Raw genomic sequence first — 27,717 nt, 5'->3', positions numbered from 1 at the left:
ACACAGGAATTCCTTTCGTTGCATTGGTATTAAGTGGAAAAAACTGTAAAAATAGTATAGTGGGTTACACTATTAGTACGGTCCATTTGTAGTGTTAATAGGCTATTTAGAGCTGTGTTCTGAAGTTGGTAAGCCACTGTCTTCTGTGAAATTACATTTGCCTTTTGTTTTCTGCACAAAAAAAGCCCAGTAGAAATTATGTTGTGCCAGTTTTGAGCAAGATGTCCTGTAAGTCATCTGGAAGTGCTAGTATAATATCATTGATGTGTGTCTGCAGCTTTTTCAATGTGTCAGTTTTCACAGGAAGCTGTTCTCTGTCAGCCTGCAACTGCAAAGGTACAATAAAACACAGTTTCTACTAAAAGTGCAAGTTTCCCTCAAGACACACCAAAGTGACATATCAGCGAATCTGTAAAATTAGTTCCTCATTTGCCAACTGAGTAGGAATTTGGAGAGTAGCAGGTTTCCTCAACGACCACACAACAGCATGAGCTAACACTGATTTGGGCTTTCAGTATCACAAGAAAGTTTGGTTTTCCACTTCCCTGAGGATTCAGCCTTGCTCCCACTCAGATCAGTCACAGAGTTCCAACTAGTTTTAAAAAAAACAAGATCAGCGGAATGCTTCCAACATAGCTGGACAATGTTTGAAGCTAGCTGACTTCAGTCATGGCTGAAATGAACTGTTTTTTTTTTTTAAAAAAAAACCTGAATGACTGATTCCTTGAGCTACCTAAACCTTAAAGAATATTTTCATTTAAGTACTTGTAAACACAGCTATGTAATACTTTTATCTAGTTAAGTCAGGTAAATTTGAGCCATGTTCAATTCAGTTACTTACCAGTTTATTCTTTAACTTTAAGACAAGATCCACCGTTTCTACTTCAGTATGCTTCTGAGTCCAGAAAACCAAGTTCTAAAAGAATAAAAATTAAGCATTGAAATATTTATGGCAGCATATATAATTTTTCAAAAGTAGCATTAATTTACACCTACTGTTCAGAATGGGTCTTCTCCTTTTCTTTATTCTCATGCCATTTACTAAACTCATTTTACTCATGTACTGTCTCTACTGTGAATTGCAAAATCTGCTTTATTTGCTTGTTTGCCCAGGACTTAGCAAAACAGGAGACTAGGACACAAACACAATACAAACAAATAAAAAAAATAACCATGCCAAACAGGCTTAGTTTCAAAAATAGCATCTATAATGCAAAATGGCAATGAATGTTTACCACATCAGATCTGCCAGCACAATGAAATATTAAAATAGTGCCAGGCAGCAGTTCTTGTTTCTAGAGCATTAAAGGAGATCACCTAGTCAATAACTAGTAAAATATATTCATTAAGTGAATCTTCTCATGGAAGTTTCTCTTCCCCTACCCCTTTATTATTCACCTGTTAAAGGTATTTCCTCACATACAGAAAGATGTTAATGCTTGGATCAAAAGAAAAAGCCAATAAGGAGCAGAGTCAGCAATTAATTTGTGACACATTCCCTTTTCTCTGCAATAAGTTTATGTCCAATATAGCTGGATAGATTCTAGGTGATATAATTGACTTAGCTGTTGCCCTGCAAATTATCTGGGCTGCTCTATTTGAACAACCTATTTGGGTTGCTACAATGTACTGTTTGGGAATTGACAAGGCAAGGGATAAAAATCAATGGCGCTTTTAAAATAACCAGCACAATTTTTTTGTTTGTTTCAAAGCTGTGGGGTTGACTTATTATTTTGTTCTGCCTATTCCCTTTTTAGCTGTACAGTCTCTTTTCCTCTTATGACACCTTTCTTTATCTGTTGTTCCTACTCAAATTGTACTGATACCCACATCAGCTTCTTAAGAATGGATCTGACAACATAAGACCATTTATGTGACATTTTGTTATATATCAATAAACAGATTTCGGTTCTGAGCTTTCAATTACTATGGAACAGTTGTAGGCTTAATTACTATCTATATCTGATTAGTTGTCAATTTTCTATGGTACTCACTGAGTTTATACTTTCAAAGCTATAGACTATATCACAAGTAAAAATGTGTTGGAACACCAAGGAAGGAAGCTGAATGAACTAACATTGTCAAGTAAGAGGAAAAAACTTGGGGGTGGGGATTCAATTTCAAAACACACAATGAAACAAAAAAGCACTACAGATACATTTTACAAATGATGACAGTTGTTATAAAAAGAGTGATCTGTATTTCATATTGTTCTCTTTTCCTACGTTAATTCTAGCTTGTACTTGGTTACCAAATTCATGTTTTGCTAGATCACACTTGACAAAATTGTCAATATTTTTATGTTCAACCAATGAAAATAGCAGGAGTAAAACTGATTTGAGGGAGAATATTTTTTTTTTATTACAAGATAATAAATATAATCGCAAGCACGCGTTTTTCTAACCTCATTACAGAGTGCTTCTAAATGAAGGGCCTCCAACTTGTGTGTCATTTCTTTCTGCCGGCTCCTAAACCAACCATCGAAGTTGGGCGATTTCAAAAAATGCCTGGTAAAACACCAAAGCAAAATACATTTTATATTTTAATTACAATTTTGATAACACACTGTCTTCTACGTCATCAACTGTAAAGTAATTATGTTTGAGGTTGAGAACCCTTCCTCTGTTTACTTCCAAAAAATGTAATATTCTGAAGCAGAATATAACAGGTGCTTCTACTAATCAAGACAAGGATTGAGAAAACAACGTAAAGGGGTATGAAAGACAATAAAGATCAGGATCAGAGGCTCAGTTTGAAATAGCCTCATTTTTATCTTTGTGTTTGATTGTAAGGAGGAATCAAGTTAGAACCAGAAATAAAACCACAAATAATACCAGTATACAGAGACCTGTAGTGTTAGCAGCATCTCATGAAAACCATTAACAGGTTACAGAGAAACAGATTTAAGTGAGTAAAGTATACTAGGCACTATCAAGTCCTATTAAAGCATATATTCTAAAAGCAAGTATTACTCAAATTAATACTGATAATAAGTTTGCTCAGAAAAATAGCACACATTTTATTCATTTGTCTTCACTGATATAGTTTATTTTTTTATGATGATGAAAGAAGTGACCTGTAAAGTCCTATCCAGTCTCCTTTTAAACCTGATGTGAGCTGTGGTCCTGCTTTTTCCAGTGTCTTCATGAAGTCATCTTGGCTAAACTGCCTCAGCTGTGGTGGACTCTATGAAAAGAAAAAAGAAATCATTAGCATACCATAACTGTTTTCTCTAATTACCAGCTCATTCAAATTATATTTCCTTACCTTCCATGGTGATATGCATTTTTGCAAAGGCATTAGGCTTGCCACATAACGTTCCTAGGGAAAGGAAAGGTTGTTTGCATAACTAGTATTAAAAGACAAACAGTCCACGTGTATGTTTACTTATCACTTGTGACCATGGCATTTTCTCTGCTAAGTACTGGTACAGGGTGGGGTCATGCATATTTACCACATGAGAGCACAAGGAGCTTATCTAATACCATTTGTATTTCCCAACTGAACTGTACATCAGCAAGATTCAAGAACGACATGAGAGAAAGGAGGACAGGAAGCAAACATACACATGGAACGTATGTATCCTGAACTCCAGCCACTAGTAAACAATCTCTCTTTTCTTTGGTGACAGTTCACATGTACCTTCATATCATGGGTGATTCCAAACAGTAATCCCACTTTGTATCAAGTATTTAGAAGCGATTTTTAGAGTCTCTCACACAAACATTAAAAATAAAGCTAACCTACAAAACGCTGTACCAGTTGTGGGCATCTCTGCAGTAGCAGTGCTTGGCAAAGGCAAGGCTAGAGCCCCAACTAGCTATTTAATGTATGAGTAGTGGAGACAATTCTCAGCAAGGCCACTGCTGAAGCTTAAGGTCTGATGACAGAAGGCAGCTCCGCCTTGCCAGCTCACACATGCGGATTAGTATAAGCTGCTACACATTTTGAAAGTGTTTGTATGCAAATGGCCATACATTTTGATCTGTGAACATAATCAGCTTTAATAACGTTATGAAAAGTCGAATTCTATCATTTGAAAAAAGAAAGGATGCCCTCATACACTTTTCTTGTGTGAGAGAATGTAAAGGGTGATCTCACCCCATAAATTAAGATTTATGACAGAAAACATATTTTCTCGCTTGAAGTGGAAGTCTGAGCAAGATGGGGGGGATGCCAGCGAAAGGTTTTAGATTCACCCTACATGTCCACTCTGTCTCAAAAGAACAGGAGAGAAAGACAAATTTTAAGGAAAAACTCCTCTAATCACTAACACCCAAGAACAAACAAGTGTATAGGGATGTCCCAATTCTTGCAGACAGAAACTGGACTTGATCATGCATGCTCTAAAATGATGAAAAGTTCAGGTCATCCACAAAGTGTTCAGGGAGCTCAGGATGGGGCAGCTGATACATAAACACACAATGCCTGAGATGTCACTTCCCAATTTTAACCACTTGCCCAGAGAACTGACTTAACTTCACAGAGAACTTTTTGGGTTGGTAAAGTCCATCATTACTCGGACTTCATACCTCCAAATGCTAGGTAAGAGCATACTAAAACATATTCATCATTGCTATAATGCACAAATTGGAAAACAGATGACAAATTTCCATTTCAGTGCAATTCAAAGCCTACAAATCTGCATGGGTTCTGCAACCTAAATACAATATTCATTTGTCAGCATAAAGGTATATCAGGAGTCTGCAACCACTACAGCAGGATTTCAATTTAGAGGACAGGTAATTTTTTTACTATGACATTAGATACAAATTCCTGGTTTAAAGTTTGTCTCAGCAAATTGAGATCTCTGTCCAGAAGAAAAAAAATCCAAACATAAATCTGTGAACATTAAGCACTCCAAACTCTGCTGACTGGTTAGTAATGAGACAAAAGTTCCCCCCAACTTTGTATTAGAGATTTGAACAGGTGAAGTACCATGTTTAGAGAGCAAAACACCAGATATCTGCTATTTCCAGAATACAGCGATGCTGTACAATAAAATATTCTGATCCACTGAAAAACTATTCTCTGGGTGATGCCTTGATATAAAGTAGATATATCTCAACATTCAGTGATAGTCTCTCCTTTCTATAATTGTAATAACATTTTCCGAGTCACCTGAATTTGCAGCGTTTCCTCAGAATCTGTTTTATCACACCCAAAACCAGAAGAAAGGATCACCCGATAAAGCAATCTCTTGCAAGAATCATTATTTTACAAGAACAGCACATAGAAACTGTTGGGAGGTTTACTGTCTAGAAACCATTCTTATGGAACTCTGAGGAAAACCAAACCAGCTTATCACATCAGAAGGAAAATTCCTGAACAGAAGTTATGGTTGAAGGAACTAGATTCCATTAGTCTCATTATGAACCTTCAGATTGCTGGACTCACCTCTACTACAGTTTAGAACAAAAACTGGAGGCTCTCAGCTGAGGTTGACTCAAAAAATAAAAAAAAAAAAAAAAAGAGAGAGAGAAAGAAAATGGAAAACAGAAAACTCTAAAAGCTTTTGATGTTGTTTTCCCCCCGGATGTAAAACTGTATCAGGTTTATGGCCAAGTAAAGCACGACTGAGAAATGGCAGATCATCATGAAAAATGTCTTCTACTCTAAAATTCAAGGCTTGGGGAAAGACCAGTACTGTGCGTGATCATTGCAGTCACCAGTGATGTAGAAGTATTTACTGCCTCTGTGGAAGACAAAGCATGAGGATAATGATCAAAGCCTTCGCCAGAACCAGGGGACATAAGTGTGCTGAATTTGTCCAAAATTTTATGCCTATACTTTTAATGCAAGGTTTGATATTTATCTATATATTCAAATTGGCCTTGTTCTGAGCAGTGGGGTTTGATCAGGTGTCCCAGTTAACCTACACTTATCTTTGATTTCATGATCTAGTGAAGAGCTCTGTATATGCAATTTTTCCCCAATGGTATTTAAGTGTTTGAAATAGCCATCCATGCTAAGTTTCATTTACCTTTTTTTTTTTTTTTTTTCTGAAACAGCAGTAATCGTGAGGAAATCAGGAGACCAGGTAAGAGAAAGCAAATTCTGCAGCCCCTGCTACATTGTGTTGGCCATTAAGATATCCTGACAGGACATGAGATGGAGATAAAGCTGAGTTTCATAATAATCCTTTTGCCAGTTCTAGGTGCTCTGAATCTAAGTGGAAACATTGCCTTTTTCTCAAAAGTCTCTTGCAGCTTTTGTTTATGCTTGACGTAGGTGCAAGATTTGAAAATCCTGCTAATACTGCGGTAATCTGAACAAGTGGCTGCCTTGAGGCCATAAAACAACCGCCCAAGGAGGTCTGACTGCTGAAATTACCTACTGCAGGTAATCCAATGGCAAAAACACTCCAAAAATCAATGGACAAAAAAAGAAAACAAGACAAAACAAAAAATCTCTCTACCTTCAGAGACAGACGTTGTTCTTTGAAAGTCAGATAGAACATAGGTAAAAATGGAGTTGCAAAGATAAGTAAGGCTGCAAAGAATTAAGAGAAGTAAATTAATTGCCTGGAGGACAAGTAATAAAATACTCTGTTTGGACAAGGCAGATGACAGGAACTGAGATGTGCTAGATACAGTTTCTCATGCCAAGCATAACAGCAGTGAGTGCGCAAATGTGACTGGAAACAGAAAAAATTCTCTGAACTTTAATGATCTGCATGCAAGAGCACTACCACTAGAAGACAGAATAAATACTTAAGGCAAAAAATGTAAGCCACTCTAATTTACCAATTGAATTGGTTGATCTTTCACATATTGGTAGAAAGATTACTTTGTAGTATCCCCTCAGCTATCATAGCAAATTACTACATGAGATTACACTTACAGAGCTCTTCTCATTACACCGTACTTTCCAACTCTGCCTTTCCAATATTGACATTTCTCAAGGTCAGGGGAAACACCCTTACACTTAAAAAAAAAAAAAATTAACAGTGGACAGAGGTTCCAAGTGTTGAGGAAGGGTTAAAGAAATTTACTTCTTACTCCATGTTAAAATACACATGCAGCAAACATCTGAAAATGCTATCTAGCAACATGTACAAAGAAGCATTCCTTTTTGAGATCTGAACCTTTTGTCTAGGTAAATAAATGTTTCATTTTTGACATCAAACTATGGCCTTCATTTTTATGCTAAGTATGGTAGTTAAAGAAATGTAAGACTACAGTATTTTAAAAAGTCAAGACATAGCTTAATGGTAAATTTCTGTAGCTCAAATATTATTCACAGAATCACAAAATGGTTCAGGTTGGAAGGGACATCTGGTGGTCACCTGGGTCTTCCCCCCCACACACCGCTCAAGCACACCTGGAGGCTGCCCAGGACTATGCCCAGAGGTTTTTTTTTTAGTATCTCCAAGGACAGTGACTCTACAACCTCTCTGGACAACCTAACCTGTTCCAGTGCTCAGTCACCCTCACAGTAAAAAAGTGTTTCCTGATGGCTGACAGGCCTTCCTGTGTTTCAGTTTGTGCCCATTGCCTCTTATCCTGTCACTGAGCACCACTGAAAGGAACCTGGATGCATCTTCTTTACATCCTCCTTTCAGATATTTATATACATTGATGAGATCCCCCCCAGAACCTTCTCTTCCCTAGGCTAAACAGTCCCAACTCTCTCAGCCTTTCCTCATATGAAAGACACCCCAGCCCCTCAATCATTAAATTTAGTGGCCCTCACTGGACTCTGTCCAGTAGCTCCATCCCTCTCTGGTACTGGGGAGCACAGAACAGGACACAATACTCTAGGTATGGCCTCACCTTAGGGGATCACCTCCCTCAACCTGCTGGCAACAGCCCTCCTAATGCAGCCCAGGAAGCAACTCGCCTTCTTTGCTTCGAGGGCATATTGCTGGCTGATGTTCAGCTTCATGTCCATTAGGACCCCCAGATCCTTTCCTGCAAAGCTGCCTTCCAGCCTGGGAGCCCTCAGTACGTACCACTGCATAGGTTTATTCCTCCTCAGGTGCAGGACTTCGCACTTCTCTTCGCTGAACTGCATGAGGTTCCCGTCAGCCCATTTCTCCAGCCTGTTAAAGGTCCCTCCAACCAGCCACCCCTCCCAGTTTTTGGACCCTCAGCAAACTTGCTGAGGGTACACACTGCCCCATCATCCAGTTCACTAACAGAGATGTTGAACAGGATTAGACCCAGTGTTCACCCCAGGGGCACACTGCTAGATACTGGATAGTTACTAGACTTAGTCAAGCTAACACCAGAAAAGCTACTCTATATTACATATGTAAAAAACCCATTCATCTAGGAACTCACTAATGGAATAATGAAACTTTCTGTCAATTCCAAAAAATACCGCCGAAGAATCACACTCTGTGCTTCTGTAGGACGTTTCTGTTGTACACCCTTAAAAAAAAAAAAGATATAAATATCACAATAAGTCTGTTATCCCAAAATATGTCAGTAGTTGTGGGTTTTTTTAAGATTATTTATTCCAGTGTTTCTGTATTCATTTGCCCTAAGCTCACACTTAGCACCCCCTAACCTGAACCATGAAAGGAAAGCAATAGCATCAAGTCCTTTTGCACAGATATTCATCCCTTCAATTGCTGATTTTTTTTTATTTTCATGTAAAGAAATTCAAGGAAAGAAAAATTTCTATAAACAAACTTGTGCAAATCAGTTAAAGTTTGGAAGCTCCGATTCTTAAACACCTCATGTGTAAGATTTCTAGACCAAAGAGACTAGAGGGGCATGACACAGGGTGGAAAATCCAAACCAGATGAACTGATCAATCACTACAACTCTCTAAATTGTTAAGCTAACTTCTTGAGTTCTACCAGTCACGTTGTTATAGAAACTGCTAACAAGGCAGCAGCCCTTCTTCTACAATGAAGGTGTTTACCTATCTATTCAGTTCTGAACTGGAGCAAAGGAATCAGAATCCAGTTTCATTTCAGTTAGACAGAGCTCGGCCTTAAATGAAAACACCATACAACAGTACACAAAACAATTTCCCCTAAGAGACTTGCAATATTACCTTTTGTAACTGTTTAATGATTTCTTCATCTTTGTTCAAGTATGGCTTGTAAGAGGTATAAACACCTAAAGGAAAAAAGCAGCACAAAGGAAAAATGGGGTATGCTTTTTAAAATTAAAATACTGGTAATTTAACTCTGAAGCAACTTATTACCAGGTTTGGAGTCCAGAGTTTTTAGGTTCTTCAGCTTTTTCACTTTCACCTGCTTTGGAACTTCACCTGCCAAAACATTTAAAGCCACCTTACTTGAAATCTCCATCCCTATTACTAGATACTACAATTAATGTGCTATACATTGCACTGAATTTTAGAAATGGATACTTCCATTTACAAGACTATCTAATACTGTAAGAAGCATTAGAAACACCAACAAGCATCTAAGCACCCAGAAACATCCAGTAAACATATAAATAACAGCCTACAGGCTTTTCACTTTGTATTAGGGTTCCCTGTTGAAAAGAGAAAAGAGGAAGGGGGGACAAAACAAACCAAAAAACCAAAAGGACAACCTTCTGAATCAAAGCAGCCAAAGAAAAATACTGACTACAGAGCAGTGAAGTACTGTTTCATTACTTTCAAATTTTATTCCATCTTCCTTTATTCCCTTTAGGGTAAATACTTTCAGGAAGAAATCTTTAAGTACCTTGGCCAAAATAAAAACTGTATATAAGAAATTAAAAAAGTACCCATGGATTAAGTATTGTAAGAAAATGACTTCTCTTCCGTAGGCCAAACTAAGTCGTGAGGTTTTTTTTTTTTTGCAAATATATACTCCTCCAGCCAGAAGACCCTAAACCCTGTTAACAATCTTGCAGCCTCAGCATAACCTTCCTCTTAGATCTAGTTGACTGTTTGACTTCAGAAAAGATAATAGTATAAATTGCTACTGAAACTGCAGAGTGGGGAGAAAAGGAAAATAAAAAGAAGACAACAAACAAACAACAACAAAATCACAAGATCTCTCTTTGTCCCTAAAAAACTAACATTTAAATCTTTAAAGGCAGGTCAGACAGATATATCTCTAGAACTTCCTGACTAAGCATTTCACATAGCTGCACCAAAACTTTAGAATTTCATACTTGAAACTGTGTATCAAATTTGAAGGCAATCTGTCTATACGCCTTTGCAGAGGTTTAATAGTTTAAGATTCTATTTTCCAAATCTTAACTACACAGCAGCTAGCTAACTCCTCCTCACACAACCTCAAACGCCCACACGTAATCTGAAGCACGGACAGCCGTGCTAATTTAAAGTAAAGCAAAACCTTGCCTAATTATACTGAACACTGTGCATAATCCTTAATTAAATTTGGTGTATTCAGAAATTGAATGTAACTTTTTCTACAAAAATGAATTTCATGGTGTAATATCCTAAATGGATATTTATGCATTCCCACTTTCAGAACAGAACAGTGAACCTGTCACAGCAAACAGCTGCATTCAGGAATGTCACATAATAGAGTTCTGCAGTATTTAATTACAGGCTAGCAATTGGCATGTTATCCAAAGATTACATTAAAATTCTACTCAATCATGTAAGGAAATCATCCAACTTGAACAATTAATAATCACTGGAATATTGCCAGGTTAGAAATACATTATCGAAGTACTGTCAACAAACAACTTTTTATATTATTGTAACACTCAAGCTTAGCTTTCACATGGGTTTTACTTTCTGTGCACTTGCTGTGACTGATTTAGTACATTCTACTCATCCTAAAATTAACATCAGTAATACATGATGCTTCTCATTTTAATACCTTACTGGTAGAGATACAAAAATGGGACTGCGCAAAAGTTAAACATTATTACTAATGAGTATTGCCACATTTTGCATTTACTATACTACATTTGGCAATACAAGACATACAGTACTCAAGAGCCTAATTTCACTTGACAGATTTACATCCGTAAGGATTTGGTTAGTATTAAACTAAATTAACAGAACTAAGTTCCATACGTTTGTAAATAAACAAACGCACAGTTAGATCTTGTTGCACAGAATTGTAGAAGATATTTGTACTTTACCTGGAAGTTTAATATCTCCAATTCGGATAATGTGAGGCCAGTGCTGAAGTGTTTTCGCAAAAAAAGGATTCGTCACCCCTAGGATGACAGATGGTCTAGAAAAATAATGACAATGTTTAAAATACGACAGTAAGAGCTTCTGTCCTAATGAATAGAAAAGGTCAACTTTAATTCTTAACTTGAAATTATATTCCTTTTGTATTTACGAATTACATTTTAAGTTCCACGTAAGAGCACAGTATATTTATCAAAGTTTTTAAGTTTTAGAAAATAGCAAGACAGATGCATCTTGAAGTCCAAATGGTAGTGGAGAATAAAAGTGACATCTGCTTAGGCTCTTGGCTAAATTCTGTCCCTTTACAATGATGAGAACAGGGTATTACCTGATTTTTTTTTTTAAATGAGCAAGAATCTAACTCATATTTGAAAGACAAATTGCTACTTTTCAAGGTTTGACTATAACAAACTCTCAGTATTTCAATGTGCATGTCAACACGACTGCCGTTTTTACGAGACTTTTCAGTAGAGCTACTGCTCAGGTGACATGATTAAGAGAGACACTTAATATCCTATTTCCTTTCCAACACTTTGTTAAAAACAGTTATCAACTGATGAAGTACAAGCACATTAATAGCATTGTGCCCAAGCTCACAACCTGTCAGGTTTTTGTCTACTCTGTGCTTAGCATCTGGCTAAGAGGATGCACAGGGGTACGCAGAGCACAAGAGGCAGTAAGAGCAAAAGCTGCTGCTACAGCACAGGCTGCAGAATTTGGGAGTTACAGCACTAATATGATGAAATATCAACATGTTTCAGAATACTGGCTGCCATCCACTTTACAGGCAAACATTAGCTAAGAAGAGAGTATAACTGCAAGCCTCATTGGAACTACCATATTAAGAATACGTCATCATCATTTCTTCAGATTGGTTTTAAAAATCCCAAATTTTAACAGTTTCTGTACACTATCCTCATGTTTCCTGCTTCTCAAGGCAAGATGGGGAGAAAAATACTACATACTTTCTTCAAATTTTTATTCAATTCTTCCAGCTATATCATGGCATCAATTTCTATGTTAACCTACAAACATTTCTGACTTTCATTCCTCTCTCCCCTTGCTAATTATAACTATATACACACACACACACACACATCTAAAAATAAACCCATTAGGTATTTACAGGTAGGACAAAAATCTGATCGCAGTTCCGTAGCTTAGTATAATGCCTGGGCTATGGAAATAGCAATTTTCAGCTCTCCATTCCATCTTAGAATGAACAGCACAAAATTGTATCAGTTTCTCAGAAGTCTTTTCTTTCTTGTCACTGACTCAACCTTCACCAGAAAAATCACTCCTTCCGAGTCCTACTGCTGTTCAAGTAGGAAAACTTTTTTTTTTACCTTGTTTTTACCTGAAAACATTTTATTCCAGATATTACCACTCATTTGAATTCAGTTACATCATTTTTTGCTGTTTCTATAATCCTGTTAAAATCATTTGCATTACTGATTCACATTCATTGGGATTTGCAGATGTTGTGTATTTTTCAGCATTACCATATATGATTTACAGTCTCTCTTCCAAAATAATTATAAAGGCCAGTGTCCGTAAAAAAGTCTCAACAGATTCCTTTGTTGTACTCTGAAAAATCAATTTATGATGTTTTATCTTACATTCTTTTCATGGTCATGTCGGAATAATCAACATAAGAAACAAACTGAGCTCAAAAGAACCCAAACAATAGGCTCTCTCCTTCTCCCTAGGAACGGCTCAAGCCCAGCCTAACTTAACACAACTATTAAATCTTACCATGACTATTTTGTGTAAAGCAAAAGGCAAGTTTCATATGCAATTGGTTTGGACCAGTATACACAAATTGACATTCTTTCACCAACTGAAGGGTTAAAGACCAAGGGTTAAAGTCAAGTAAGGCTTTCATTTACACACCCACCCCCCCCCCCACCCCCCAAAAAAAAAATTCTCCAGGTCAAGGTAAACCGGTAGCAAATCATGAGGAAACTTGTTTCATTGCTACTGGTGATATAACAGCAAGACTTGGTAAGCTACTTGGTCACTTTTAGGAGCTGTGATCTATCATACTTACCAGAACCAAAGTCGATTTTAAGACACTGAAGTATTTTATGAAAAGGCATGATAAATCAAAACATCAAGGTAAGAAATACTCCTTTCTCCCCTCTTGCTAAAGGTAATAAAATACACAGAATCTGCATAATCTGGATTCTTCCCCTTCTTAGAGCCACTTCTTTAAAAGCCTACTTCCATTCTTTCCAATTTTTTTGTTTTCTCTAAGAAAGCCAGAGCAATTCTACCTCCTTTTCAAATACTGTGTTGGTTTTGGTTGGGATAGAGTTAATTTTCTTTATGGAAGCTACTATGGGGCTATGTTTTGGATTTGTGCTGAAAACAGTGTTGATAATACGGGGTTGTTTTTGTTATTGTCACTGTGGAGTACTGCTTACACAGAGTCAAGGATGTACTGAACAACCTTTCTATTTTGCTACAGAGGAGCAGATGCAATTTTTAAACATGGGTTACTAAAGTTTAACCAAATTCTTCATGGAATCATTTTTAGAAACTAAATTACATACTGCATGACTATTCCCATGGAATACAATCTGAAACATAATGCCTGCGTTTGTATGTTTTTCCACTGCTGTATCTCTGGCAATACTTCCGCTGAGTAAAAAAAACAACAAAAAAACCCCCCAAAAAACCTCACCACAACCACCACCGCCTGTTCAGACATTATAAAAAAATTGTTTATAAAAAGATCAGTGAACCTAACACATGCACTCCCCTCCCAAATCAAGCTGCATTTAAATAACATATAATAAAAAACAGTGGAGGTGTATGGTCTCAAAATAAGAGTAGGATTAAAAAAAAAGGAAGGTGAAAAGTGTGTCCTTAAAGCAGTTTCACACAGAATTGTTTTTGTAGACTCACGCTCTTAAAAAATGAATCTTAATTTCTTTACAACATTTATTTACAACATTTTTCTAACAGATTTAGCGAAGAGATATTTTCAATTATTGTCTCAGCTAGGACACTGACTGGATTAACTTTACAAAACAGCTGTATGGATGTTGAATTCTAGAAGTCACTTTGTTTAGTAATTGTTTAAAAATAAAAACAATTACAGAACAACTTTCCAAGGAGCTACTATGGAACTGGTATTGCACAGACAAACCCTTACTGAAAAGCAAAACTTTCTCCCACTTTCATATTTGCAGTTTTACTTTGTACGCAAGTATCCTATGAAGCTCAAATGTAGTTTTATTATGACATTGTTTTGTAACTTCTTTATCCTATCAAACTGGAGTGAAAAACTTCAAATCTTCTAAATAAGGAGCCTAAATATATTCTCCAATGATAGAAATTCAGAGTAGTTAAGCAGTGTCTTAAATCAGATCTATGGTTACGAGTGGCTGTGAGCAAGATCTTCAACAACAAAGTTTGATTTACTCACGGGGCTTGTGTGCGAGTTGTATATTCTTTGAATTCACTGTCGTGGATGGTAAAGTATGGCCTGAAATCACTGCAGTACTTTAACGGTGAAATACAACTACAAGGTAGAAAGAGGATAAGCTTGTTGTATGTATACAGAGCAAAATTTCATTGAAGAAACAAGCAAATCTAGAATTTGTAATTCTATCTGAACGCAAAAAAGGATTAAGTTGCACTCAGCTGCAATCTACAATGACTCACTTGGTCATTAGTTAGGAAGTTCCACTACATTTACCTAACAAGTGCCAACACTGTTTCTGAAGATTCTGATGGGGATGGTGCCATCACGACAAGTGGTTCTCCTAGCAGTACTAGTTCCCAAAGCATCTGGATGTGAAAGAAGACTGGACAGAAACACCTAAAAACAGATTGAGATATTTTAATACACTTAACATAACCAGAAAAAAATACATATTTGATTAAGAACTGGATAAAAAGGAGTTTTGTGGTAGTACTTAACCGTAGTTTGAAAAATATAAAATACATAATATAAAAATCTTGTAAAGTGGAGCATTTAATAAACTTGCTTGCTTATTGCAGTTTCAGCCTGCATATTGTCTGAATTGTTTTTTAGGCAGCTTTACAGAAAAAGAATATTAAAAACAATACTGATAAATGTTAGCTTGCAAGCTATGAGGTATGTGTTATAGAACTGTCCTAAACCTTTTGACTTTTGGGAATTCACAACAAGGTATCAATCAGTCCAAAGTCCTACCTGAAAAGATCTACTTCATGAACAGTCGGTAAAGCCATGGAGATCTGGGCATCTGCCTAAAAGACATCGCAATGCTTGTTTTTTAGTCATCAGAATACGTAGGCATTAAATGAAATAGTTTCCCTTAAATGCTTACAGACAGTAGATGGAATATATCCTAATTATTTACCACTATTATACTACTGCAGTATGTACCACATTATCTCCACAAGTAACTATTTTTGCATGCTAAACGCAAGATTTCCCCCAACACACACACACACACACACCACTTAGAGGCATGCGACTTTCAGTTCAGAAAAGAAACAAAATACTGAAGCTGTTTTAAACAATGGCCACGCAGCACATGAAGGCACAGAGAGATTTGCTTTATATCCATCTTCTGTGGCTAAAGGTTTTTAATTTGGTTTTCATCCTCATAAAAAACTAGTTTAGTATAGTTTCACCCATTAAAGGTTCAAGTCCAGTAATTCTGTCAGCCAACTACCCTCTTCCAGGAGCTGGACAATCCGCTCCTAAAGTACCTGGGGTAACTAGGTTAGAATACCTTTTCTGTGAAGAATCCAATGCTAGACTCCTCCATTCCAAGTTTCAAAGACTGGGGATTTCATGATTATTGAAGTGTACGAGGATTTGCTACGAATCTTTCATGAACAAGCTTAAAGTAAAAGAATGAAGGCAGGTACTTAGCTTTATCTTGGGGTTATATACAAGAGAAGTATCTAATCTCTACCTGGTGCATATTCTGTACTATTGGTGTTGTTCCAGCCTTGTCACGATATGTTGGAATCCGCAACTTTGGAAGAAAGAGACAAATTTTTTCACCTTGTATCGAATTCAACAGAGACTTCCAATGCTGACTTACAGACAAGATGTAACATTTAAAGAGGATATACTACAGTATGATGCTTAACTTACTCTACATAACATCCACATAACAGTGAATACATAGCTGAAGACTACAGGTGATTGCTACAAGAATCAATATGCAATACTATGTAGTACTGCATTGCAAACTGAATGTTAAGAGTATGAAAACTATACTCCAGTTAAAGACTATTGATAACATTACCCACAACTATTACAATAATTTCAATTAAAACATGTTTATATGTTGGAGAGAATGATCTGAAATAATTCTGCACCACCTTAAAAACCCATAACCTTACTTTTAGGAAAAATACTCTCCTAAAACATCCTGTGGGTATGAGGCACAATCCAAATATACTGCACAACATAAATATCTTTTTCTGACCTCACAGTCTGCATCTGTAAGTCTTCAGTACTACAAAGTTAACCATATTGGAAGCTGGTGTGCACAAATGGATGTAATATATACACAACAATTAAAACTGACTGCCCAAACAGTGGAAAAGAACAGGGACAATACCACTGAAGATGGTAGTTATGGCTGCATTCAGCTTAGGAACGCAATTTCAACTCTCATGGCTAAGAATTACCCATGAGATAAATGCAGACAATACCCAAACAAGATCTATCTGACACTTGTCATCACCATCCAGCATCCAAAACACTGCTTTATTAAATTTGTGCTTTCAGAACACCTTCAGAAACTTCTCCTTCCTCTCCCTGGTGAAGCACATGCACCTAGCCATAAATTTGAGAGTATCTGCTACGAATATACTTCCAACTGTAATATCTGGATCCATCAAATCCATTTAATTGAATTTCATATGAAGATGTTATGGCTCCCAGAGGTCCAGTTCTTAGCCACCATTTAACCTCTACAGTTCCTCCCCATGCACTAAATGTAACTTCTCTAATAGCTTTCTTCAAACGTATTTCACTTTCTTTGAAAATTATCAACAGATCAAGAAATTAATCTCTGGTCTGTGGGCCAAAAAAGATTTTTACTTACCAAACTTGAGGAACAAGAATGATTTTCATCACTATATTTAATTTGCTTGACTGGAACTTATCTCTTAGTATTTTGAAGTGTTACTTAATGTTTGATTTGACAAATACAATTAGCATTAAAGTCTCCTAGAATGCATATTCCAGAATGATAACACAGACATTGCAATTAGTAGTTGTACTGAAACACTTCTTTTTAATATCTAAAAAAATTACATATTAACCTATGCCCCATAAAAAATCCTTCCCTCCTTCCCCCAATCAAGTAACCTAATCAAGATCTCCTAGACCTTCACTCTGAGTGGAGCATACATCTATTCCTGTCCTGAAGTACGAGACACTGAAAACAAGGCATAATAAAGTGAGTATCTATACAGTAAGCAGAGGGAAAAAAACCCTCAGAGCAAAGTAAGTGCAGGAGTATTTACCTTCATTATAATACCCATAATAGGCAAATGCAGTATTTTCCCTGGAATTGGTGGTGGCCAACGATCAACATCACTACAAACTTAAAGAAGAAAAAAAAAAGTATTAATTTAGAACTAGTGTATATATGCTATAACCCATGATATTGTAGTCACCTTTGTACACATTGCAATTTTAAGTTAGTGCTGATAGCCCACAACAGTGTTACTTATCTCATGATCACTCTATACTCTAAAGTTTTACAGCCTTTTTGACATTCTTGATGTATTACTTTGTTAGAACTATAAGGGTTTTCATTTCAAGAAAACAGCACCCTCTTGTCTTCCATTTCTTGTATCAATTTAGGCTCGCATTAGTTGGTGAATCATTATGTGAGAAACCATGAAAGCATGTATCAAGAAACTTTGAAAAGAGCACAGCAAAGATTTTCAGCATTTTGTTGTAAACAATTATATGACTACTAATCCTAGTGGTTTCTGCAGACCTTACTTTGTTCATAATACAGCCTGTTAAAAAACAAAAGTTTATCTACAAGTGATTAAAAAATACAATTCTTTCATCAAGAATGGTTTCCACAAATTGCTGCCCAGCGTAAGTACAAAGACACGGATGCTGTACAGGGCAGAGACAGTACAAAAGAACACAGCACTTCCAGGCAAAGAGCAAATAATTTTCCCATTTGACCTTCTGGCTCTTAAAAGTTCTACAGTAAGGCTGAAGCATCTGTCATCAGTGCTGCTCTGTTGCCTTTTCTCTTTGGTAAAAAAAACCCCACACAAAATACCCCGCACTCAAGATGACATTTGTACAGTTGCTTAACAGAAGTTGTCAGAATGTCCAAAAGGACTTGATTTGTGAAGAGTGCGAATTAAGAATTGCCATCAGCTACCTGTGCAGAACAACTGGTCCTGTAACATACAACAAAATCCTAGATGTTTTAGGGGAGAGCTACAACTCTCCCAGGGAGGATGCAAAATTAGAATCATAGAATCATTTAGGTTGGAGAAGACCTTTAAGATCATCGAGTCCAACCGTAGATTAGTTCTGTTCAGTGATTTAGAACTCAAGCCAGTTCGCTCAAGTTCAATCCTCCACCCTGCAAAAAGACAGAAATGCAAACTAGAATGTGACAGTGCTGTTTGTTATTTCTCCAAAAGAAATAAGTCATAATATAGGTGCTCTTCCAGAACAACATAATAGTACCACTACCTGCTTCCAGGAAAGCTTCACTTTTTTCAAAGTATTCTGGTGCTATTTGCTTAAGCATGGTGCGGAAGAGATGGACATATGGTAGTTTGCTGATGAGGACCAGTGACTGGAATAAAGAGTAACAAAACAAAAATATACTTTAAAGTTAACCCTTTCCCTCAGTTCTACTGCAGTTCTACTGGTTATCATCAGAGTATGTCAAGTGTGATTCTTCTCACACATGCAAGCCAATCACACATTTGACTACAGGCAACTGCAAACAAACAACTCCCAGAAGTTCCCATCTTTTCATTTTTAACACAAAAAAAAATTTTGTTCTGACCGTGCAGCTGTAACATACCATAGATGATGTAAAATTAGACCAACTTACTATAGATCAACAATGAATTCAGTTAAGAGAGCAAGATACTCTTCCTGCTCCTCTGAGGTCACTGAAAAATAATTAATTTCCCAATTAATATTTTCCTAAAAGAACTGAAATCACCTTCTGGAAGTAGCCTCTTTTTAATGATTTGTCTCGAACTTGTCTGAAATATACATAGCCATAGTAATATGCTGGATCTTTCTGCAAAAGAAAGGAAAGAATTCAAGACAAAAATCTGATAAATGCCCTTCTTTCCGAAGCATTCAATATGCATTTTAAAAGCTTATTTCCCTGCAAGCTCCAAAGTTGATTAAAATAAACTTTAAGGACTACTCTGTTTATTGGCATTATTTTTTTTACTAAGTAGTTCAAAGAGAAACCACCAGTGTGTGGAAACAGCTGTGCTTTCTAGCTTCACTATTTTTGTATGTACATTCTCCTGACACACCATGAAAGCAAAAACAGAATTAATTCCCTGAGGAATAAATCAACAGTCACAATTTTCCAAAGTAGCACTAAAAAGATTTTAGCAGTTAGAAACCTTAAAGCCCTGACTTGAAAAGCTAAAAACTAGTTTTTCAATGTATTAGTTTTATAGAAGATGCTTGGACTATTAAGGAAACATGCTCTCACATTTCAAAGATAAAACATCAGCTTCATCCTTCCTACAAACAGGAACTCAGGTATTTGCCACATAAACAAATCTAAATTGAGTTTAAGAATCAGACTCCCACTAGCATAGTTAAAGACCTCAATATTCCATAAGGACATTCTGAGAACAACTTTTTGGCCACTCTCTCTTTTAGATAACTGTTCCATCTTCAAAAAATGAAGGGTGGAAAGAGAGACAGACATCAACTTTTTTTTTTTTTTAGAGTTATAAAGCACTTCAGATTTCCCGTAAGGTAACAGGTTTCACAATTTGATCTACAGGTTTCTAGTCAGTAACAAAATAGGTCTGCTCATGGATTTACTTCCTTACAGTCCAAAACCCATAGCAAGAAAACTTAAAGAATAGTTAATGGAACTAATTATTAGTTAATTATTATGATAATTACATGCTACAAAAAAACATTTACTGAGCTTTGTCTTTCAGGACATCCAGTTCAGAGATTCTGTTTTTCAAGCATTAAATTTAAGCATGAAGACCCATAAATTAACATTACCCAGCAGAAATTAACTTCATTTTTTCTTATTTCCAACCTTTAAGTAAACCGGTAGATCTCTATCCAATTGGTCCAGAAAACAACACAATGAGACTTTCCTTCCAGATGACCGCCGAAATCTAAAACAAAACTGTGTGTCCCCAAGACAACCTACATAGGGGGAAGAGATAAACGACAAATAGACAGTGTTCTGAGTTTGAATCTTGTTTAACATGAGGACTTGTCTACAGCCAGAGGTAAAATGGTTTTGGTTCATTTATCTTGCACTGCTATTGTGCCCTGCTATTGCAACCATTTATATTTTTATAAAAAAGCATCTTTGGCAACAATAAATAGCCTACCTTCAACAAGGAAAAAAAAAAAAAGTCACTCTTCCTCACAGTGCGTTTATTAAACTGTCATGTCCTTAAACAGCTCTACTAATGGCTGTCCTCCTACTGTTATTACACATTTTATTGGTCTGCCTGTATAGCTCTGATTATCTTAACCAGGTGTCACTTCTCCATTGAATGACTGCACTTAGCCTTTTTTTGACACAAGACAGTTCCTACCTAAGTCCCACCATACCAGTGTATTATGCTGATCTCTTAGAACTCCATGTGCAGGCTTAGGACTCAGTATTTTTGAAAGTTGCAAAACTAACTGCAGAAAACTGAGTGAAACTCAGTATTACTTCCCAGTAATACTCCCAAGGAGTGAAGTTTCCCTTCATTTCCATCAAAATTAATTTCCGAAAGAAAAATGTAAGTAAGTATATTGACTTCTTGCAGTCTGAAAATAAATTTGGGCTAATTTTGTATCAGATACCAAAGAAACTTTCTCCAGGTGGAACATGAGAACTAAAGTCTCAGAACTTGTGTTACTCATACTCTCATGGCTGTTCTCGTCATTACAAATTTTGTCTGCTGTTAAAAGAGAAGCAGTTCCAAAAAACCGTTAGTTCAAGCAGAAGCTATATGTGCTGAACAGAACGTGCTGTTCATGGGAACAGTGATAAGGGGGACTGCTGGAATCTTAAGAACATGCAGGTACATTACTCATTCTAGCAAACCTTTAAAATAGTCCCTTTGGAATGCAGTGCTATTAACATGAACACAATCAATTGAAAGACAACCTCCTGAGCATTGCCAACTTGAACAAGACTGTCCTCACTGTAACAATGTAAACGTTCATGTACGTGACTGTAAAAACCAATCTACTATTAAATTTATAGCTACTGTTATAGTAGTAGGTTTCCAGCTCGCTTCTCCATTAGTGCTTTGCTTTTATAGCTTTTGGATGTAACTTCCAAAGATCTCCAAGAAAAAGAAATCATGAAGAAAAAAAATCATGAACTACTGTTCGTCTGAATTCTTCACAGCTGTCCTGTCTCACAGGACAAGACAGTGCTAGTTAACTAAAGAGTAAGGCAGAGCTCCATTCTACAGGTAACTATTCTTCAGACTTAAAAAGCTCAATTTCATCTTCTCTTTCAGCCACATACCTACTGCTGCAGCAACCACAGACAGCCCAAACAGTCAAATTCACTGGCTGGGTGACTGGCTGTGTAGATCAATACTGGCATGTTCAGAGCATTCAGGTCCAAGTCTTAGAAGCCCTTGAAGATGCAGCAGGAAACCCACAATGCACCAAGACAAAACCAAAAGTAGCAAAACATTGTATGATGGGATAACCATCCCATTCAAACAGGTAACTAAAGCAACTTAGCAATATGGATCCAATCATAACAAGAAAAACACAGCACATGCCAATAATAAAGCACTAAATAGTTGCTCCAAGTTTTCATAGCTAATTCCCTTCATCCAAAGCAAAAAAAACAACCCCAAAAAAGCTATTATAAAAAGCTATACACAGAAGACCTGAAAGTAAATTACCCTTAATCATTATTATGTCAAAATATCATTCAGAATATGATAGCTTCTTACGTAAGAAGCTATTCCAGTACGTAGAATTTGAAAAGATTGGTAAATGTCTAGTCTTTCTTCAACTGTTCATGCAGAAAAGGCAAAAGCATTATTTTACAGGTAACTGTACTAGGAAACTTAGCTTAAAAACACAAAAAGTGTCATGACCTAGTACCTGATTAAATCCATCCCCCCCCCCAAATTCATAGCCACTACAAGTCCTAGAATGGTATCTATTTGTAGTTGTAAAAAAAAAAAAAAAAAGAAAAAAGAAAAAAGAAAAAAAGTTGAATTAAAATGAAAACCTAGGAAAGACTGACCTCAAATGTAGTGGCAAGCTAATAAGTTTCTTCACTGATGTGTTACACAAAGTTTTTCTTTTTATATTACGGCCTACAATATAAAAATAAATCATAACAGCCAGCATACACTCAACAGCTAGTTTCTAGAATGCAGGTTTTATGTAGGTAATTCCTCTACATCATTGGAAACTTCAGCCTACCAGGAACGATCAAGAACCTACAGGTTCTTAACAAGGACATTATAAAAAGCAAAAAGGTGGGGTGTTTTTTCCTGCTGAAGATAAACCCTCTTAATACTTATTCTGCCTAAAATAACTAAAATTCTGCCTAAAATACCAGTCTTACTGGGAAAAAAAAAAAGATTTTTTTTTAAAAAATCAGTTTTTGTAACTAACACATTATTTTTTATCTTCAATATGCCCTTTGATTGTTGGACAGATTTATAAATATTAACAAAAATAATAAGAAGATACAATTAACTCATCTTCTCTATCAGTAATAGAAAGAAGCTCTTCCTTCATTTACATACAGGATATCAAGAACAGAGAAAATATCTTAATTTAATGACATTAAGACAAAGGGGGAAGATTTGCCAAGATATTTTGTAAAATTGTGTAAGAGAGAGCTCACACACATATTAAAAGCACACCTCACCCCGTATCAAAGTTGTTACGCTGCAGAGCAACGAAAAGCACAGAGTAAGAGCAGTTATAGGGACAAGTCTGTTACTACAGGTTTTGATTTTCATAAAAGAAGCGTCTGTACTTCTGCCATATCTTTTTGCAGGTGGTCCAAGTCATCAGCCACATGCCTCCAATTTCTCTTTGGCAGCAGAACAGTAGAAGTTTAGATGAAAGAAGAATTTAGCAAGCAGGACCACACACAGCAACAGAAGCATCAACCTATAAGCCTAGGTTTTTCCTTCACGACTCTTCTTTCTAAATGCTTTTAAGTCAGTTTCACTGTTATGAATTTAGGAAATATACATTTACTCCTTTATGTCAGGATGGTTCCATTTCCCGTCGATTTGCTCTACTGAACCATTCAAATTCTGTGCCTACACTTCTCTCCACAATGACAATATTATTATTTTTTTTTAAAAGCAAGATTAAGGTGTTAATTCTTTACTTGCAAAGTATTCCGAAACATCTGCATGTATGTCATCTGGAAGGTCTTATACAGTCACATTCCTGATATTTCATTTACATAAAATAGTAATTTTGAAAAGAGTTCTCTGACCTCATTGCAATACAGACAACTACAGTTTTATACTTAATCTTAATATTAAAACACAGAAAAGTTTCAAATACAATATTCATATAAGTATTTAGTCTAAAACCATTAATTTATACTGTCAAACTCTACCTTTTTTTAACATAGCTTAGTCCAACAACAGGTGACTGCAGAGTGAAGGAACCACTTACCTGAATTTGAATCTGGAAAAGACAAATAGCAAATATTGGTTTTCTAAAGGGTGGGGAAAAGAAAAATGAAAGCAGTTATATTTCCTGAAATTACTAAACTAAAAACAAATGATATAGTTATACAGCAACCATGACTTACCTCTTTATCTGTGAGTCTTGAATGTGGAGGATATATTACCTACAGGAAAAAAGTATTATTTTATTTGAAAATAAAGTGGGTATAAGCAGTAAGCTTCTATTAAATATTTTTATGATACAACTCAAATATTTGCCTAGCCACAGGCTATTTTCAATGGTAAGCTATTAATATTATGTCTCTGGTCTTATTTTTCATATGTTTTTAAGCCAACCTGATCAGCCTTCTTTACAAGGTATTTTGGATGCCAGTTGGAGAACACACAGATACATTAAAATATCAAGAGTAACTTGAGGGTTTTGGTACAACAGGCCTCAAAGGAGAGCAGGATTACACCCTTTAACTTGTACATACAAAATGCAGATGATTCCATAGAAAGCCAAAACCACGTTACTGTCTGAAAACTGTTGCAATGGATAGTTAGGTGGGAATAATCAAAGTTCAATCACAAAACACCCTCTATATTAATACTAACTCTTGGAGGGTGAACACTGGCCCCAAATGAGAGTTGGGAACTGTGAAAGCTCAAGGAATACACTCAAAAAGCCAAGACTTTTGTACTCACAGAAAATAAATTTAATATGTTTTTACAACGCAGAAATAAAAAAAATGGTGCAACAAACTGTAAGATATGGAAGCGTCATTTAAAAAAATCTGGATGTACAAAATCAGTGATTATGCAAGAAAGAGAAAAGAACATACAGCAAAGAGGACAAACCTCATTCTGAAAAATGGATTCCAGTGTTACAACAAACCGTGTGTCACAAATACCTATTTTCTTATGAGAACACATGCTTAAATTTGTAAGTGACAGAAAAGTAACTTGAGAAGTCTGATTATTAGAGGAAATACCACCTTGGGAACTACTCCCCTCAAATACAGTCATAGGAATTTACTTCTAGAATTGCAGATTTGGGCAAGGAGCTGCTTCTTTCTGAGGATAAACCATCGTGTGTGTGGGTGTGCAACAACAGAAATGCTCGGTTTGCATTTCCCTGTCTTTTACTATTCTGTACTGATAAGTAACCTAATTGTTAAGGATTCCAATTGAAACTAAAAGCTAATTATTCTTCCTGCAGCAACATAACTGAAAAAACTCAGGCCTCAGTTATGTAGACATTTTCAGTTTCATTTTATTCACCCATTCAACTAAAATTAGTGGGACTGTTTGCAGACAGGACAGAGGCTACTCTGTGCTCCTCTCAGCCACCGAGCACATTATCTACTTAAGTCACAGGTTATAAAGAAATGCTTGTCTTTGTTGCTATCAAGACCTTAAAACATGAAGTGAATATAGCTTAGAAAACTAGCACAGTACGCTGGTTTCTTATTTACACTTCTCCTGCAGCCAACAATGCATATCAATTATGCATTTTTAATATTATAATAGCTAGCTTGGTTGACTCTTAGGGCAGTCTGCCATACATTTATGCTAGCACCACTTTAAAAAAAAGAAAAAGACATTTTTCCCTGCACACCAACTGTGCCTGTTACACAGTCGTATGGTGAGTATGGTGAAACAGGATGTGCAGCTGATCGAAATGAGAAGTATTCTAATTTATTTTTCAGCCCAGTCAGTTCCCTACTGCAGTTCCAAATGCAATTCCACAGATGTCTGCCTGTCGCACACCACGGCAAAGAGCAGCAGGGAATTAAAAAACCCCTGCAGTTCGCGGCAGCGTCACTAAACGCATCGTCACAGTTTGACATTAATTTACCGGTGCAAGAAAAATGCTTCAAACATTTAGATAATTTATTTGCATACCTTAGCGATCTGGCGAAAACTGTTGCTTATGAAGACGACTTGCATTCACGCTATTATTATACTGCTTTAATACTCTATTATACTCACAGATTTTTTAATCTTTAACATCTAGATGCCATGGAAATCAGTGCTACCCGTATACAAAGCAAGCTGATGATGTATTTAGTAGAAATCTTGGCCCGAGATGAAAACCATCCGCGACAGCACGCCGACGTGACAACCAGCATAACGAAAACAGTTGCTTGAAAATAATTAAACTCACCTCACGCTCCGTGGCAGCTGTCGCCGGCAAAGGCTTCCCCACAAAGCACTCCCCCCCGCTCCTCCGCACGCTGTGTCAGACCTCGCCGAAGCACGCTCCCTCCCCTCCGTCGCCTTTCGGGATTTTGCACAATCACGTTTCTCTCAGAACACCGCCGGGCTTCCCCCGCTGCTGTGCAACACCGGCACCAGAGGAAGTTCCCGATTCCGGCGGGGCCCTGCCGCAGAGCCGCCCGCCCCGGGGGGCACGGCGCCCGCGAGCCCACCGGCACACCGCCGAAGCCAGGTGGCCACCGCGCTCCCGCCGCCTCACGTACCTCCACGGCCTGGCCCAGCTCCAGGTCGAAGCCCACCACACACACGCAATGCAGCCAGGCCGAGAAACGGTCCCAGGGCAGCAGCGACAGGCACCGTTCCGGGCCCTCTGGCTCCGCCAGCGCCGCCGCCGCGTCCTCCCCGGCCTCGACGGCGCCGCCCGGACTCCGCTCCCCCAACGACATGGCGCTGCCGGCCCCGCGCCGGCCCCGGCCCCGGCCCCGGCGAGCCACGTGACCGCCGGCGCACCGCCTCCTCCCGCTCCCGCGGCGACTGGAGCCGCCTGAAGTGGGAGAGCCCCAACCGTTCCCGCGGGGGAGAGGTGGGCGCGGAGCTCCCCCCCGCGGCCCGCAGGGGAAAGGACGGGCGGACCCGCCGGCCGTGGAACGCCCACTCGCGGAAAACCGCCTTTCATTCCTTCTGCCTCGCCCACGCACTGCGCGCTCTGCGCAAGCACAGCCCGCAACGCATCGCTTCGAGCTGCAAACCAGCAAGGGGCTGGCTCGTGCGGCTCGCCTGCAGGAAGAGCGGTACGGCCCTTCAGCGGCGGCTGGAGGCGGCGCCGCCTCGGCCCGGCGGGCGCATCGCCCGCCTTCCGCTGCTCCAGCGGGCCGCCCGCCCGGGGAGCTGCCGCGGGCAACTGACCGTAGGCAAATAATCACAATTCTCGCCACCTGCTTGGCACGTCAGCGAACAGCATCTGGCCAAGGTTCTCGCTAAGCAATTAACAGGTGTCCTACATCATGTCCTACACAACCCAGAGCCCGATGGAAATATCCACAGGCTGGTGGCTGGACGACTTCACCTGCACGGGAAAGTGGAATAATGTAAGTGAAAGCATCCTAATCTCCCAAAACCTATTTTAGTGCCTTAGCCCAAAGCCAAGTCCTTTATTTAACAATATAAGAGCTTTCAAATATTCTTTTAGCACATGCCCCATTTACATTTCAGTAGGAAACATTTTGTGGAGTTGAAAGTGCTAAACAGTCACATTATTAAACAAGAAAAAAAAAAAAAATCACACACCCCACCCCCCCCAAATCTGTAACTCTTACTACTTAGTTACTCACACCAGACTTTCAGTAGACTGCTACCAGAACAGCTTCGACCACAGCAGATGCAGACCGGCTGGTTGCCTGAACTACTACATGCCAGCTTTGCCCAGCAGAAGTTGCAAATATTGAAACCAAGATACCACATCTATACACACTTCATAGAAAATTTACAACTCTTCAGGTGCACTGTTTCCTTAAGACCCATTAATAACATTTGTTTATCTATCAAAACCAACCT

The 27,717-nt window shown here is 37.8% G+C and overlaps 1 protein-coding gene across 1 annotated transcript; it reads right to left on the bottom strand.

Moving 5' to 3' along the window:
- Positions 1 to 196: 196 nt before the first annotated feature.
- On the bottom strand, positions 197 to 26,973 carry DENND6A (DENN domain containing 6A; the record flags this gene model as incomplete). Its single annotated transcript, XM_082004610.1, has 20 exons — positions 26,427 to 26,973; positions 24,087 to 24,125; positions 23,948 to 23,990; positions 20,355 to 20,467; positions 19,272 to 19,352; positions 18,788 to 18,893; positions 17,581 to 17,660; positions 16,011 to 16,073; positions 15,278 to 15,333; positions 14,798 to 14,920; positions 14,525 to 14,620; positions 11,037 to 11,131; positions 9,163 to 9,228; positions 9,010 to 9,074; positions 8,286 to 8,375; positions 3,268 to 3,321; positions 3,077 to 3,186; positions 2,405 to 2,507; positions 842 to 916; positions 197 to 328 (listed from the first exon to the last, which is right to left on the bottom strand). The coding sequence occupies exons 1-20, from the start codon at positions 26,607 to 26,609 to the stop codon at positions 197 to 199; spliced, it is 1,773 nt and encodes a 590-aa protein (XP_081860736.1). The 5' UTR covers positions 26,610 to 26,973.
- Between the last annotated feature and the right edge of the window lie 744 nt (positions 26,974 to 27,717).

This window comes from Phaethon aethereus (assembly GCF_964289735.1).
Source record: "Phaethon aethereus genome assembly, chromosome: 11".
Taxonomy (NCBI): domain Eukaryota; kingdom Metazoa; phylum Chordata; class Aves; order Phaethontiformes; family Phaethontidae; genus Phaethon; species Phaethon aethereus.
The sequence above is the reverse complement of the archived record's forward strand: the minus strand, read 5'-3'. Positions and strand labels throughout refer to the sequence as shown.